The sequence below is a fragment of the Xiphophorus hellerii genome, chromosome 21, assembly GCF_003331165.1.
Source record: "Xiphophorus hellerii strain 12219 chromosome 21, Xiphophorus_hellerii-4.1, whole genome shotgun sequence".
NCBI classification, from domain to species: Eukaryota; Metazoa; Chordata; class Actinopteri; order Cyprinodontiformes; family Poeciliidae; genus Xiphophorus; species Xiphophorus hellerii.
The window spans coordinates 24,910,192-24,927,625 of NC_045692.1; the positions used below are offsets into that span (position 1 = coordinate 24,910,192).

General features: G+C 39.8%; 3 protein-coding genes across 29 annotated transcripts in view; 2 read left to right on the top strand and 1 right to left on the bottom strand.

Moving 5' to 3' along the window:
* Nucleotides 1-17,434, top strand: part of LOC116712080 (NACHT, LRR and PYD domains-containing protein 3-like) — a 612,764-nt gene that overhangs the window by 536,162 nt on the left and 59,168 nt on the right. For 4 of the 27 annotated variants that reach the window (XM_032551859.1, XM_032551860.1, XM_032551883.1 and 1 more), the window contains 4 exons: nucleotides 3,338-3,457; nucleotides 3,920-4,039; nucleotides 7,879-8,105; nucleotides 15,638-17,414. The exons of 1 other annotated variant lie outside the window; for it this stretch is intronic. In XM_032551859.1, the coding sequence (XP_032407750.1) occupies nucleotides 3,338-3,457; nucleotides 3,920-4,039; nucleotides 7,879-8,105; nucleotides 15,638-17,414 (2,244 nt within the window). Of the gene's footprint in view, nucleotides 1-1,971; nucleotides 2,639-2,726; nucleotides 2,874-3,337; nucleotides 3,458-3,919; nucleotides 4,040-7,878; nucleotides 8,106-15,637; nucleotides 17,415-17,434 lie in introns of those variants that run through there. 22 more of the 27 variants (XM_032551872.1, XM_032551867.1, XM_032551873.1 and 19 more) reach the window with 14 other exon arrangements.
* The window catches only part of LOC116712074 (NACHT, LRR and PYD domains-containing protein 3-like), a 1,065,068-nt gene that overhangs the window by 125,636 nt on the left and 921,998 nt on the right, over nucleotides 1-17,434 (bottom strand). The gene's annotated exons all lie outside the window — the stretch shown is intronic.
* The window catches only part of LOC116712168 (uncharacterized), an 88,595-nt gene that overhangs the window by 9,108 nt on the left and 62,053 nt on the right, over nucleotides 1-17,434 (top strand). The gene's annotated exons all lie outside the window — the stretch shown is intronic.

Here is a 17,434-nt window from a genome sequence, read left to right on the forward strand (position 1 = left end):
ATTTCTGAGAAATTAAAAACATCATTGGACAAATATTGATTGAAATGGTTAGTATTGGAGTTGATAATAAGATACAAAAATGTTTTGGAGGATTATTTTGGTTTCTGACATTATAGCATGATTAAACACTCCACAGGTCAAACTGACCCAGGAACATTATTGCTGTACCTCAGAAACGAATGTAAGAGAAGAGTTAATCTAGAAATACTGAAAGTTCTTTAACTTTATTGTTTTCTTTAAGCCTAAAAAATCTACCTGAACTATTAACTGTAAATATTTATTCCACAAATCAAATGAGGATTTTAGACGCTTCTGTTAGTGATGAAAACACACAAGTCATGTGACTGTGTGACATAGAAAATGAAACTAACTTTGTTCTTCAGATCAGACTCCATTTTGAGACGGAGGACAGAAATAACTTGTGGTTTTAAGACATAAGATTTTTGTTGTGTTTCTACATAATGAAATTGGAGTGGTGCCCTCAGTGATGAATAGATGAATAAATAAAGTCTTAATCAGGCCTTAGGGTGCAGCATTAGGGTGTGGGTGTGTCTGCAGGGGGCAGAGAGGATGGAAGGTGGACAGATTGATTTCTCAGCTCTTGGGGAAAAGCTGATCTTTAGCCATAAAGTGGTTGTTCACTTTCTGTATCTGCAGCGTTTCCCAGACGGTAGCGGTACAAACAGTTTGTGTCCTGGGTGGGTGGGATCATCAGCAGCAACACAACTGGCCTTCCTTTGCAGTCTGCCAGTATATATTAGGTCCAGGTTCGGTAACTGACTCCCCACCATCCACTGGGCCGTTTTCACCACCCGGTCCAAGTCCTTTTTGTCCTGGATGGTGCAGTTGTCGTCCCATCCAGGACAGCCCAGTCGTGCTGAGGCAGAGGATGCTCTCCATCACGGCTCTGTAGAAGTTCTTGAGCCACTGAGCAGGAAGTCCAGCCCTGTTCTACTTCCTGAGGAAGAAGAGTCTTTGTTGGGCCTTCCTCGTCAGAACAGAGGTGTTCAGTGACCGGGTCGGGTCCGAGGTGATGTGGACGCCCAGGAATCTGATGTTGTCTACCTACGCACTCCACCACCTCCACCTGAATTGTAACAGGTGGTGCTCTGTCCTCCTGGACCTGCTGTGGTCCACTCTGACCTCCTTGGTCTTGCTGGTGTTGAGCTCCAGGTTGTTCACTTGTTAGTAGAGCTCAGTGTTGCAGCTCCATGTTCCTCCGTGTCTCTTATGGGTCTCTGGAGCTTTTTCTAACCGATCAAATCAAGGGACGCCCACAGCGGCCCGAGTCGACAGAACAGTGACGATCTGTGCTACCTGGTCAGATGTTCCTACCATAGAGCATCGGTGTGAGCATCGCCTCTAGGCAGGACGGATAGAAGAGCGTCTATCATGGGGTCCTTGTAGGGGTAGTGCTTTATTGAATTGATTTTAATTTATGGGCTGATCAAGAAAGTATTTAGACAGGCGTAAAATTAAATTCATTGAAATGAAAACTTTATTGTGAAACGTTGCTGCTTATAAATTGTTGTTACACAAGGCAACATTACACATTTATATTTCATGAGAGAAATATTTAACAAAGTGCCACAGCTTAGTTACTGCGACTGTGAGATCTACCATGATCCCACATGATCCCACCTTTAGGCAGCACTAACACCTAAAGATGATCTGATTGTGTGCAATAATGACATCATGAATAGAAACTAAATAAAAACTGAATGAATCTTTTAAAGATCAGAACTGTTTTTATCTTAGTAGGAAAAACCAGAACAAAACATTTGTAAACTATCACAGAGTATTAGGGTCATAATAAGATAAATAGAAATTATTTTTGGAAGAAATTCATAATATTATGAGAATATTCTGACTTTATTCTCGTATTTTCATCTTTTATTTCCTTAGTGTGTCCATAATACTACATCATGTTAAACTGGTTTCTCTGATTATTTAAATTATAAAATGTGACACATCACTCCTTCCTCAGCAGTCTGGGGTTCATCAGAAACTGATGTTTCTCTGATCTGTGGAGTCAAACCAGATTTAAACTCTCAACAGATTTTCCTCTCTTCCTCCTCTCTGACTTCTTTCTTTTCCAGTTGGACTTCTTGTTTCTCCTTGCAGCAGTGAGAAACTCTTTGTCTCTCTAAGCTGCTGGAAAACTGAACAGATCTGCTGAAAGCTGAGAGTGATCAGATCACTCCTCATGATCTCCATGGATCACCTGATCCTGAAGTCTCTCTGATTGTTGGTCCGTCTGGAAAATATTCCTTCCACATATTCCTGCCTCTCTGACTAAACCTGACTCTCAGCAGGAGGACTGGCAGCCCGTCTAAAGGAGGTCTGGACCCCAAAGGTTTCAGAACCGCTGCTTTAACTGAGCCCATCTGTTCAGGACCAACACATCACCACTTCATAGGAAATGTTCACTCCTTCATTCACTACATCTGACCTCACTCTGGATGTTTCTACAGACCTGGAACATGATTCCAGTTTAGGTTTCAGACTCAGATTTGAAATGTTCTTAATAAAGTCAGAAGTTCTCCAGAAGGTTCTTGGATCAGCCAGCAGACATCAGAAGGTCATGAAGAAGTGAAGGAGAGAACAATTCAGACCCAGATGTTACCTGCTGGATCAGGTTCCTCTGATCCTCTGAACACATGATGGGAATCAACTTCCTGCTTACTGGATCACTGGGAACTGACTGGTACTGGTTTCTCTTTCAGACTTACTGAGGTCCAGAAGATGGAAGATTTGGACCTAAAGGAGAACAGAGCAGAACCTCCAGGATCCGTCTGTCCCTCTATGAGGAGTGACCGGTCCAGAGATAAACCTCCAGTGTTCAGTACTGAACCAGAACCATCAGACAGGAAGTAAGAAACCAGTTTCTAACTGATTCATGTGACTCCAGACAGATTTATTTAATATTAACTTGTTTATTTTCATCAAATAAATAAAAAGTAACTTAATTTTTATGCAAACTTAAAGCTAAGTAGACATGAGGAATGTCAGCCAATCAGTAGAGTTTTAATGAGGCTTCAGTGAATCAGTGATGGATGAAAATGATCCATGAAAACAAAAACTTTAAAGAGCAACAATTCAGAGATTTTTTCTAAACCCACTGAAGGAGGGAAACTTATTTACTGGGAGCACTGGTATATAAGTCTTCCCAGTCTTACATACTGGAAACACTGGGTCCATGTGATCCAGGTAGGATGACGACCCAGAACTTTAAACCTTCTGCTTCTCTGCAGCAGTTTGTGTTCTGATCTTCAGTGTTTTTATCACAGAGTTTCTCAGTAATTGATGTGATCTGAATAACATGTTTGTGTTTCAGAGATCAGAACCTCAGACTGAGAGCAGAACCTCCAGGATCCATCTGTCCTTCTATGAGGAGTGACCGGTCCAGAAAAGATCCTCTAAACTTCCGTAATGAACCAGAACCATCAGACAGGAAGTAAGAAACCAGTTTCTAACTGATTCATGTGACTCCACACAGATTTTTTAAATATTAACTTTTTTATCTTCAGCTAATAAATAAAAAGTAACTTAATTTTTATGCAAACTTAAAGCTAAGTAGACATGAGGAATGTCAGCCAATCAGTAGAGTTTTAATGAGGCTTCAGTGAGTCAGTGATGGATGAAAATGATCCATGAAAACAAAAACAACCAAAACTTTAAAGAGCAACAATTCAGAGATTTTCTCTAAACCCACTGACAGAGGGAAACTTCTTTACTGGGAGCACTGGGCCCAGTTTAAATACTGTGAACACTGGGTCCATGTGATCCAGGTAGGATGACCACCCAGAACTTTAAACCTTCTGCTTCTCTGCAGCAGTTTGTGTTCTGATCTTCTTCAGTGTTTTTATCACAGTTTCTCAGTAATTGATGTGATCTGAATAACATGTTTGTGTTTCAGAGGTCAGAACCTCAGACTGAGAGCAGAATCTCCAGGATCCATCTGTCCTTCTATGAGGAGTGACCGGTCCAGAAAAGATCCTCTAAACTTCAGTACTGAACCAGAACCATCAGACCCAGAGTAAGAAACCAGTTTCTAACTGATTAATGTGGCTCTGCAGAGACCAACCAGGATTTAAAGTTTGATTTCAGCTTAGAAACTGATTCATGGAGACCAAAACATAATTTTAAATCATTTTAGTTCTTTTTTCAGTTGTGATCTAAACTGTTCTTTGAGAGAACAGAACAAACTGTGGAGGAAAAACTAAATAGTTTCCTTTGTGTCTTTATGAATCTCTAGCAGCTTCCATGTTCCACTGAGGTTTGGGGCCTCATGTGTAAAAGAGTGAGCAGTTTTCACACTAACACGGACAAATTTAGAAAAGTGGCGCACAAATAATTCTGATATATAAATCTGTACGTACGTACATACCTGCTCACGTTTCCTTCATAAATCCCAATTTGCATGAAATAAAGCAGCTGCTGGTTCACCTGTCACCACCGTAAATACATATTAATGTAAATTAGTATAAATACCAGGAAGTATACCACCACGTGAAGCAGTAACCATGGCAACGTCCATGTTTGTAGCAGTATTAGTATTTATAATAATAATTATATATTTTTATTTAAAAGATGCTTTCAGGGTTCATAAGGTCACTACACAAAAAAATCAAAATATTTGAAAGAACATTTTTTAAATGAAAATAAATTAATAAAATAAAGAGATCTAAGTGTAAATGCCTGTTTGAGCAGCAGAGTGTTCAGCCTGGATTTAAAGACAGACAGAAAGTCCTTTGAGTGGGAATGTTGATGTTTATTATAAATAGAGAAATCATGTTTATAAATTTACATTTACAGAATAGAGATGCTTTCTGTCCATAAAGGTTCATTCACAAAGCAGCTCGACTGAAGGACGACTGCAGCTGGACCGGTACCGGTACCGCTCGGCTCCTTCTTTAAGTTCTGCTCAGAACTCCAGGATGATCAGTCTGGATGAATCTAAACACCAATAAACCAACAGATCAATATGATTTCTGATCAATGGCTCCATGTTCTCCATCAGAGCCAAAGCTCCTCAGGTAGCAGCTCACCTTGATGCAGCTACTGACATACAGTACAGACCAAAAGTTTGGACACACTTTCTAATTCAATGGGGTTTCTTTATTTTCATGACTATTTATAAGGCAAGAAATCCCTGACAGGGCAGGTTGACCTATGAAGTGAAAACCATTTCAGGTGACGACCTCTTGAAGCCCGTCAAGAAAATGCAGAGTGGGCGTGCCGTGGTGGCGTAGCGGTTAGCGCGACCCATATTTGGAGGCCTTGAGTCCTCGACTCAGCCGTCGCGGGTTCGACTCCCGGACCCGGCGACATTTGCCAGATGTCTTCCCTCCTCTCCTTCCCCGTTTCCCGTCAGCCTACTTTCGTAAAAGGGACACTTGAGCCCACAAAAGACCCCCTGGAGGGGTAAAAAAAGAAAATGCAGAGTGTGTGCAAAGCAGTAATCATGTTTAGTGCATATTTCCACATGTGTTATTCATAGTTTTGATGCCTTCGGTGTGAATCTACAATGTCAATAGTTATGAAAATAAAGGAAACTCATTGAATTAAAAGGTGTGTCCAAACCTTTGGTCTGTACTGTACCTGGGATTGTCTCCACACCTGATCACCTTCAATAATCAAACCTGTCTGGAGTTAATCTGCTGATCCAACCAGGTTTTATTTTTTAGTGAGAATAAATGACTCTATAGATGCTTTTCATTTGCTTCGGCACACAGACCAATGAGTTACAGCTTTATGAGACAAAAACTGAGGGAAAGTATTATTTACATTCTAGTGATGTTTTCACTTCCTTTTATTATTTTTGTTTTCTTTATTTTGTGTGCATGTTCGGTTATTGTCTGAGGATAAATACGGTTCAGTTTCATCGTTTACGTTTAGACAATAAAATATTAAAATCATGAACAAACATCGGGTTTGATGCTTCTTGGTCTAAATAACTGAATGTCATCAGATTTCAGTTATTTAGTGAGTTTTGACTCTTTGTAGTTTATTATTGTTCACAGAAAAGTTTTCAGGCTGCTGCACATTTTCACGGCCGGTCAAAAGTTTGCGTGTATTTATGTAAATTTTCACGACATGTTTATTTTTATACATGCAGACTTGTGTGTAAAATATGGCGCTGCACATTTTTTGTGCGAACCTTTTATACATGAGGCTCCTGGTGTCTGTGGGAACAATAGCAGTTAAGATGGGAGAGACTAAAGTTTAATAAAACTCTGATGTTTTACTAATAAGTAAAACAATCTCCAAAACGGCTCAAATATTAAATCCCAGAAATTGTCATTATGTTCCAGACAAACTGTTATAATTTTATTCCCTCATTAAAAACATCCCTGAATTTATGCTTTCATTATTTTATACATTTTGAGAAATCTTTTAATCTCCTTTTGGATTTTGAAAAGGCCTTTCCTCAACAACAGAAAGCAAAGGAGTTTTCACTCAGAGTAATGTGGGGTCAGAACTAGAAACCTTTTATTTTTAAATTCCTGAATCATCTTAGAATTTCACTCCTAATACTTTTTTGGACTTCTATGTTCATTATAAAAACATTTTTAAATCCCTTCTCACATTTGTTTAAAAGTTTTGCAGAAGTTTCTTGTTTAAGTATGTACATTGATATATAATTTAAAATTATATTTTATTTCTACATGTTTATTGTTTTGCATGAAAAGAAACTTTTGAATCTGAGAGTTTCTGGCTTCTGGCTTGCGGGTTTGTAATAAATGGACCTTTGACTTTTTGAAAAGTGTCTGTGGATCTTTAAGTATCCCTGGTTTAGAAAGTTAAGTGGAGGTCAAAGGTCAGGTCATTAGTCCTTAATGTGAAGGTTCTGAACAGATCAATTTATTTAATGTCTTTGGTGACAAATAAACCCAGAAACAGGCAAAACGAACAGAACCAAGTGCATTAAAAGAACCCGACCCTCTAAATAAAACAGGAACTGGACTCAATAAAGATGGACTGTAACTAAACTACAACTATAAACAATTAATCAGGACAATAAAACTACAAAGTGAACACAGAACCAAAGTCCAAAGAATCATCATGAAGTCAGATTTAGAAAAAAATAAGACAAATTTAAATAACTTGTTAGATCTGCTAACATGTCCAAATAATGTTCTGTCACAGTACAAGACTCTTTATAAAGTTCTTAGATTAATGCAAACTGTCACGAAATGCGGTGTAGGTGGTGAGGCAGACGCTTGAGACCCAGTTTGAAATGAGAATGATGGTTTTTAATGAAGAACAGTCCAAAATCAGTCCACAAAACCAGGCAGCACGACAGAGCGGAAGCCAGGGCTCAACATCGGTAGCAACTGGTACATAGAAGACGGAAACAACGCGCACACACAGGACAGACGCCAAAATGAGACGAGGACCCGACACAGACACACAGGTGACACTAAATACACAGGAGGTAATCAGGGAACGAGAAACACCTGGGGACTAATCAAAGGGCGACAGGACAACACGGAGACTCAGATACACAGGAAACTCAAAATAAACACACAGAAAAACACAGATCCTGACACAAACTGGATCTGAATCCTGTTTACTGGTGTTCCACCATTAAAGAATGATCCATGTTTCTACACTGGAATCTAGATTAGAATCAGATTTTGGTCTTTGAGCCTCTGATGGAAACAGTTTTCTGCTCTGACTCAGACAGAATAAAGATTTCAGATGAACATACAACCAAAGAAAGATCAATTATAACACCAAATATAGAATGAAATACTTCAAACCAGAGATCATCAATGTTCTGAGGTTCTGTTCTGACTCAGCTTCTGGTACCAGGACAGCTCCAGCCTGTTGTTAGTGAACTATTTCAGTGATGAAGAAATGTCTTCACAGAGGGAGGAAGAGGAGCAGCGTTGGTGAGGAGGAGCAGCCGTCCTGCTGTGCTTTGTGTCAGAAGGTTCTGATGGATCCAGTCTCTACCAGCTGTGGTCACTGGTTCTGCAGACAGTGCATCAGGTTCTACTGGGACCAGTCTGGGCCCTCCTCCTGCCCCCAGTGTGGGAAAAGACCCAGAAGAGGAGCTGGACTGCTGACAGCCAATCAGAGCAGCTGTGCTCCAGGTGAGACTGAACATCTCCAATCAGAGCTTCCTTCTGTCGTCTGTTGAACCAATTTAATGTCTTTAGTTGGGATTTGGACGTTTAAGGTTTTATAAATCTTTCTGTCAACTAAATCTCTGTATCTCCAACTGGTGTAAATGATTTTTGCTTTAAAGTGACTCTGTCCTCAGCTCTCTATTCTAATTGCATTAAAACTGAACATCTTATTAAATCTGATTTTTATGTTGATGGATGAACTAAAGTCAGTCCCAGGTTTTTAGATGCAAATTCACCACATTATTCAGTTCAGACTAGATGAATAGTGCACAGAATCAGTAACTCCAAAAGGAAACAACAACAGTGATTACAGAGCACTCAAAAAATCTAATCACATTTTATTTGTATAGCACATTTCAGCACCAGGCATTTCAAAGTGCTTTACATCATTACAAACACAGAAACACAAAGCAACATAGAATCAACAATCAAAACATGACATTAATTCAGGTTCCATCAATAAATTTGTAATTGATTATGTTTCAAATACAATCCTAAACAGGTGGGTTTTTAGTCGAGTTTGCATCCATTAAAGGTTTACCTGTTGCACTCCTACTGTGTTATATGGAACAAAATACCTCATGAAACACACGAAAATCTAATTTCTTAAGGGCTCACCCTTCTGTAAGTGCATTACAAACAGGATACAAAGGGAAGAAAAAAGAGAAAACACATTGTCAGAATGGTTCACTCCCCAGTTTAAAACCCAAACTGTGCCATTAAGAAAATTACTTCAAAATAGAAGCAACAAAAAGAAATAATTTCTATTTAGGACTGAGAAACTCAATGACAGACTGGAGGAAAATGATTTGCTGAGGACTGCTAAACAAAGACGGCTTTGTGGTGTTGAAAACCGTTTAAAAAAAAAAAACATGATAAAAAATTTGAGCCATAAAGGAGACGGTTGTTAAACTGTCCATCAACTTTTAAATTTGCACGAGGAAAGAAGGCTGAGCTCTTACCTGATTAGACTTTGCCTATAAGAGGAACGATAGATTTCTTCAAATTCAGAAAGGAATCAGCAGTAGGTGGAGTGTGTGATCAGAATGTTGACCTTCATTATAAACATGTTAAACAAAATATGTTTATTCCCACTCACACTCACAATCACACAGTTTAAAACGATGTAGACAGCATTTTAATAATGGGCTTCTGGCACGAGGCTCCGTTCACCTCTTTCACGGAATTTCGAGCAGGGACTCTGCCGTCCCTCACGGATTTTTGTGCAATTCTATGGTAACTGTTAGTGTCTAGAATTTACAGGGTTTGTGTTACCCGCAGTGACCCTCAGTCACTCGCTGTTTTTCTTCCGGCACCAGACGCCGTACACCTCTCACGGAATATCGCTCTGGGACTCCGTCGTCCCTCATGGATTTTTGTGCAATTTCAACATAGAATCAATAATCAAAACACAGCATTAAGTCAAGTTCCATCAATAAGTTTGTAATTGATTACATTTCAAATCCAATTCTAAACAGGTGGGTTTTTAGACGAGATTTAAAGGAAGTCAGTGTTTCAGCTGTTTTACAGTTTTCTGGAAGTTTGTTCCAAATTTGTGGTGCATAGATGCTGAAAGCTGCTTCTCCTCATTTGGTTCTGGTTCTAGGGATGCAGAGCAGAACCAGAACCAGAACCTGAGAGGTCTGGAAGGTTGATACAACAACAGCAGATCTTTAATGTATTGTGGTGCTAAGCCGTTCAGTGATTTATAAACTAACAACAGGATTTTAAAGTCTATTCTTTGAGCTACAGGGAGCCAGTGGAGGGACTTTAAAACTGGTGTTATGTGCTCTATCTTCCTGGTTTTAGTCAGAACGCGAGCAGCAGCATCTGGATCAGCTGCAGCTGTTTGATTGATTTGTTGGACAGACCTGTGAAGACGCTGTTGCAATAATCAATACGACTGAAGATTGGTACTGACTTTATAGTGGATGTACAGATTAATCCTCTGATTTTTTAAATTTTCTCTGAAAAGAAGCTGGAAAACTGGTTGCAGGCGGCAATACATTGGAATTCAGGCGGTAACGTCACAGGAGGGTTTGTGATTCTGTCAACTGTTGCAAATAAAGCTCGAGCATTGTTAATGTTTTTGTTTATGACATCTGCAAAGAAAGCCTCTCTTGCATGTTTTAGTGTTAAATGATAGTTACGTAGTCTTTCTTTATAGATGTCACAATGAACGTGGAGTTGAGTTTTACGCCATTTTCGTTCTGCCCTATGGCAGAGTTGTCTTGCAGATCTAACTGTTTGTGCATTTCTCCATGGAGATTTCTTTTTACCAGACACAACCTTCATTTTAATGGAATCAATAATATCTGAGACTTTAGACTGAAAATCATTTACCAACTTATCTACATCATTACAGCTTAAGGGTGAGGAAGAAGAGTAGATTTGATTAAAAGTTTCTGCTGTGTTTTCAGTGAGAGAACGTTTTGTGATGGTTGCTGTTTGTCCAAGTGGGTTAAAAGATGAAGAACTTTCAAAGATAACAGGAAGTGATCCGACAGGCGACATCCGTTACAGAGACATTGGAAATATTCACAGCCTTACTGATAACCAGGTCCAGTGTGTGTCCTTGAGTGTGTGTTGCTTGTTTGACATGTTGTGTTAGACCAAAAGTCTCTAAAATATTAGCGAGCTTTTTTGCCCCTCTGTCTTGGGGGTTGTCAGCATGAATGTTGAAATCACCGACAATTATTAAACAATCATAATCAATACATATGAGAGATAGAAGCTCATTCAAGTCAGTAAAGAAATTTTCCACAAAAGTTGGAGTTTTATATAAAGTTACTGTCAAAGTTTGTTTGTGGCCTTTAACCTCAATTCCAAGATACTCAAAAGAGGTGAAGCGACCCAAAGAGATTTTACTACAATTTATGGTATTCTTAAATATTGAAGCCACGCCTCCTCCTTTTTTGTGTTTTCTATTCTCACTGAAGAAATTGTAGTTAGGAGGCGCAGATTCAATTAGTACGATCGATTCATTATTATCATTCAACCATGTTTCTGTCAGAAACATAACATTGATATTATGCTCAGTGATGAAATCATTAATTAATAGAGCTTTAGCACAGAGAGATCTGGTATTTAAAAGAGCTAGTTTAAGTGACTTGGAGGCCAAAAGTTCTTCAGTCTGAGGTTCCTTTAGGCAGGGGATCAGTCTGATGTTTTAATTAGGTCAGCTGTATCTTATGTTTCTGTTTTTTGTAAATTTTCTTGTAGTGATCCGGACAGATAATGTCCTGTTTTGCAGTGCCAGGGGCCCAGACAAATTCTGGGGTAAGATGGGTGTAAAGATATAATCTGGACCCCGGCCTCAGAGGCTTCTGAGTTCAACACCTGCCTGCTACCTGTTTCTCCCTGACTCAGATTCTTGAGCCTACATCGCCATCTAGTGACCAAAAAGGAAATGCATCACATATTTGGCTCCTGCAATGCATGGAGACAAGAAGGTGGAAAAAGAAACTTGCTGCACTACTGATGTTACAGAAAGAATGAAGGAAAGTCTGAGACAGAAACCTTTATTTACTCTGATAATATAGCACAGATTGCAGTTTATATGTTTCTATATATAACATGTAATACAGGGTTTCCCCCAGAAAACCTAAGCCCGGTGGTCGGGGCACTGAGGCGGTCCACCAGGTTTTGTACTTAAAGATGTTAAGTTGACAGGAAATGTAAAATATTACTGGGTAATTATGTTACTGGAAAACATTGCCGACAATGCTTACACCCACAAATATATAATCTTAAAAACAACAAGTCAACAAATACATTTATGATAAATATCATTTATTTGCACTTCTGTTAAATCCAAATTAAGTAATTAGTCATTGGCTCTAAAAACATGATGTAATGCGGATTACATTTAGAACCGGCCCAAGGCATAAATAAACTAAGAAAATATCAATGCTGCTAAATTTGATTCAATGTTTCAGTATAAATAATTAAAAGAATATAAATTGTTTAACATGTAAATTTAAGATTTTAAGGAGCCGGCAAGTTTATATTGTAAGAGTTCAAAGAACAATCTTCCTAGTTAGATTGCTTTGTTACTACAGTTACAATCTGATGCTCTCAGTTTAATCTTTGGAATCATCCACAGGCTGAACCATTGGTCCACTAACTCAGGGGCTAACCGGGATCTCAAACTTTATTGACACAGACAGAGTCAAAATGTTGAGACGTAAACACACGTCATACATAATGCCTTGTTCATAAAGAAATATTCTCACTGCATGCTCAATGCGCTCTTATAAATGTGCATCTACGAACACTGAGTACAGCTCAATATGGATATTTGCAGTTCACATTGAGCTGCACAAACATAGCAAATGTGGTGCATTTAAACTTGACTCCTACCTTGATAAATTCTACAAAGGAACATGGATCATCATCCTCACAGGAGGTTGATATAAATGTCCATATAGGTAAGCCTATATGGGCAATCCGTGCCGAGGTAAACTACAGAAATCAAGCCACAACATTATGCGCAAAGCAGCCAACATGAAGCAGTGTTGTGATTGGTCTGCGCTGTCAAGGAAACCGAGATCATCCCACTTCCCCATGCTGGAGATTTAAGTTTAACAGTAACAATAAATAAAGTTACCTTTAAAATTAATCACACAAGTGACATCTAGGCCCAACAGTAGACTTAAACATCAATAAAATCAATCTGGTTATGTGCGTTGTTTTCGTCTCTTGAAAACTTTGCTTTAATTCTATGTCTTTTTTCCATCTAATGATAAGAAATCATAGTCAGACAGAGAGAGTCATGAAACAGGAAGAGGAGGTTTCCTGGAAAAAGAGGAAGTAGGTTTCCAGCCTATTGATTTATAAAAATAGTTGAGACTATTCCTTATTTCAAAGCATGAAAGTTTTAAAGAATGAAATCTAAACATTTTGAGTAATTGAATAAGATTCAAAGTAAAATACTTATATTAATATTGGTTTACTTGTAATAATACTTACACTTGTGGGTACACTTACAAGTAAAACAAGTAACTGTAACTTTGGTATCATATATAGAATCATGGATTATTCTTGGTTTCTTTTCAGAGAACATATGTAATAACTCACAATAAGATTATAATAAGGGTAACTAATAAGTTATGGTTATCATAATATTATAAATGAATGCTAAATCAGAGAAGGTAAAGAAGTTATAAATGTGATTTTGACATTGAACTTGAAATGGTGTAAAAAGTGTAACTGCAATTAAACATCACTGATATGTTGGAGGTGGATGGTAGGTGAAAGGTTATGGTAGGCAGATAACAGGAGAGCAGAGATGGGCAATGCCTTATTTGGAAGCAGATTGTTGAACGACTTAAACTTTTCAAAGAAAAGGTTGTGAAGGCAATGGACGTAGGAGGACCATTGAGCAACCCTGAGACATTAGCACAGAAATCAGGACATAATGTCTCTTGAGACAGTGATGGGTATGAGATCATTTGTCCAAGCAGTCGGACAATGAAACAAGCACAGCATCAGTGCTAGCCAATGCAAACACACCAAAAGGGTGGATAAACCCTATAAAAGGTGGGTGCAAAAGAGGAACCTTTGGTTGGATCCTCCAGGCAGCTTTGAGCCAAGATCGAGATGGACAAAGAACTCTGCAGCTGAAGAAGAGCCGGGGCCACAGACCCGAAGATTGTCCTGCTCATGGGGACCAACCCATCAGCCCCGCAACATGTGGCTTCAAATCACACTTCTCTCATCAGCTGGGTTCAAACCCCAAAGACAAAGATGAAGATAAAGACAAAGGCAAAGACAAAGAACAAAGGCAAAGAAGAAGAACTGATGTCTTCCTTCCATGAGGTCAGCTAGTCTGCATTTCAACGGACCAGAAAGATCGTGAGACAAGACGAAGCGAGCTTCACACTCTTCCTGCCAGCACCCAAGTCCTATGTGACCTCACCGTCCATGCAGAGACAAAAGCTCATCAGACCTACAGAGATCCCTGCCTTCATCGATCAACATCCTCCTCCTGCTGCAACACCTTCTTCATCATCAGGCCAGGTCTGGGGTTCGAAACGCCATACTCCATGCTTCTCTCTCAAAGGTTCCCTTTTTAGTTCTCAGTATCAGCATTAGGGAAAGATAGATTAGATGATTGATTTTACTTATTTGATTATTTCTGCTACTGAATGAAGATGTACTGACCCTTGCAACAATGCCTTACTAATAAAATATTTAGCATAAAGAAAATCTAAAAGTTGTTGTGGACATTCAATTAAGAGTCACCTCAGAGTTCTTTGATGGTTGTAAAATAGCTATGATGTTTCATCCTGGAGAGGAAAAGGTGGAAAATGTTTTGTAGGTTGCTGGTAGCCCATATGTAAAACAACATCCTGGGGACTCACCCAAGTCACTAAAACCAACCTGGTTCAGTACCAAGTGCACATTGTAATATAGAGAAAGAACGACCATTAACAGGTGTGCTCTGTGAAACTAGTTGGCTGCAGGCTGCTCAGTCTGGCTAATTCACAGGGGTAAGAAGGGTAGGACCTCTAGATGGAGGTCATCAGAAACCAGGCGAATCTTTTCTCAATGCCAGCTTAAAAAGAGGTTACTTCAGTTCTGGACCGGGTAAATCCCAGCAGGTTTAGGAAACTCAATTCACCCATTGGACGGAGAGCTGGTAGCACATCTCCCCTCTCAGAAGAGGAAGTAGAGAGTGAGAGAGTAGAGAGAGGGGGGTGTTGCTACAACAACTGCACTCCCTGTTCAATGCATCAACTATAAAAACTATAAACCCATCTTTTTTTCAGGAATAATTCTGCCCTGCCAGTGAAATGCTCAATGCAGAAGAGACGCTTGGATTCCAGCTTGTTAAAAAAAAAATTAACAGTTTTTTTTTCTTTCTAATAAAAACAAAAACACACAAGGCTTAACCTGGTGGGTGGGCACGTAAATCATGGCGGCCCGCCAGACCTGTAATACACTGGAGGAAACCCTGTAATAATTTTAATAATCTATTAGAATTCATAGATTCTAAAGGACAAAATCAATCCCATGTAATTTTCAAACTACTATTGTTCTTTAAAAACATCCAATCCAGTCTTTGACAAAGAAATAACATTTTAAATGTGAACACTGCCAGATACAATCAGCGGTTTCTCTGACAGATTAGAGCTTTTTCTCTAGATTTCCTTCATTAAGGCTGGAAAATTCCAGGAGAAAACATTTTTCTTCTTTTCTATTTTCTGAAGCTGCTGTTTGTGAGAGAAGTTCAGATAGAAACTGTAAAATGAGGACATGGTGACATGATGCAGAAGATTTCATGTCGCTTAAAGCATTTAATGGATGTGTTTCTGTCAATGTTTACTCATCTGATCTGATTTGTGAATTAAATACTTACATAGAACAGATTTTTGTCACAAAACAGAGGCAGAAATGTGATGTTTGATAATAGAACAATATTATGTTTGTGATGTTGTGAAATTCTGTTTCATCTAGGGTGTTTTACTTCAGTTTTTTTGTCTTTGTTTCAGCAGATGTTGTTCTGCAGCAGGTTCTAATGGAACATAAGATCAGTCTGAGGAGGAGATGTGAATGTGTGACTGAAGGAAGTGATGTAACAGGAAGTAGAACCCTCCTCAACAGGATCTACACTGATCTTTATATCACAGAGGGTCAAAGTGAAGAAATTAATAGCCAACATGAGGTGAAGCAGCTGGAGAGAGCTTCCAAGACCCAGAACCTTCATGACTCTCCTATCAGGTGCCATGATATCTTTAAATCCTTCCCTGATCATCATGGAGCCATCAGAGTGGTTCTTACCAACGGTGTCGCTGGTGTTGGAAAAACCTTCTCAGTTCAGAAGTTCACTCTGGACTGGGCAGAGGGCTTGGAGAACCAAGATGTCAGTGTGGTGGTTCTGCTTTCGTTCAGGGAGCTGAACTTGATCAGAGATGAGCAGCACAGTCTTCTCACGCTGCTCCATGTTTTCCATCCAACACTCCAGAAGCTCCCAGCAGAGCAACTGGCTGTCTGCAAACTTCTCTTTATCTTTGATGGCCTGGATGAAAGCAGACTTTCACTGGACTTCAACAACAGTCAGCTGGTATCTGACGTCACACAGAAGTCATCAGTCAACGTTCTGCTGACAAACCTCATCAAGGGGAACCTGCTTCCCTCGGCTCTCATCTGGATAACATCCCGACCTGCAGCGGCCAATCAGATCCCTCCTTCATTTGTTTCCAGGGTAACAGAAGTACGAGGCTTCACCGACGCCCAGAAGGAGGAGTATTTCAGGAAGAGGTTCAGTGATGAAGAGCTGTCCAGCAGAATCATCTCCCACATCAAGACCTCCAGGAGCCTCCACATCATGTGTGGAATCCCCGTCTTCTGCTGGATCACTGCTACAGTTCTGGAGAACATGGTGACCTCAGAGCAGAAAGGAGAGCTTCCCAAGACCATGACTGACATGTACTCACATTTCCTGCTGGTCCAGACAAAGAGGAAGAAGAACAAGTACAATGGAGGAGATGAGACAAGTCCACAGGAGCTGATGGAGGCTGACAGAGAAGTTCTTCTTAAGCTGGGGAGGCTGGCGTTTGAACATCTGGAGAAAGGAAACATCATGTTCTACCAAGAAGACCTGGAGCAGTGTGGTCTGGATGTCACAGAGGCCTCAGTGTACTCAGGAGTTTGTACAGAGATCTTCAAAAGAGAGATTGTGATCTTCCAGAAACCAGTCTACTGCTTTGTTCACTTGAGCATCCAGGAGTTTCTTGCTGCCGTCTACATGTTCCACTGTTTTACCACAAGGAATACAGAGGTGGTGAAGAAGTTTCTGGAAGAAAAATACAGTGAAACATCTCTGAAGGATTTCATGAAAAAAGTCCTAGAGAAATCCTTGTCCAGGGAAAATGGCCACCTGGACCTGTTTGTTCGCTTCCTTCATGGTCTCACTCTGGAGTTCAACCAGAGACTATTAGGAGGCCTTCTGGGTCAGACAGAGAACAGCCCAGGAACCATCCAGAAAATCATCAGCAATCTGAAGAAGATGAACACTGATAGAATCTCTCCTGACAGAAGCATCAACATCTTCCACTGCCTAGTGGAGATGAAAGACCTCTCAGTTTTTCAGGAGATCCAGCAGTTCCTGAAATCAGGGAATGAACTGTCAGAGATCCAGTGTTCAGCTCTGGCCTTCATGCTACAGATGTCAGAGGTTCTGGATGAGTTGAACCTGGAGAAGTACAACACATCAGAATCGGGACGACGGAGACTCATTCCAGCTGTGAGGAACTGCAGAAAGGCTCGGTGAGTCCAGATCAGGGATG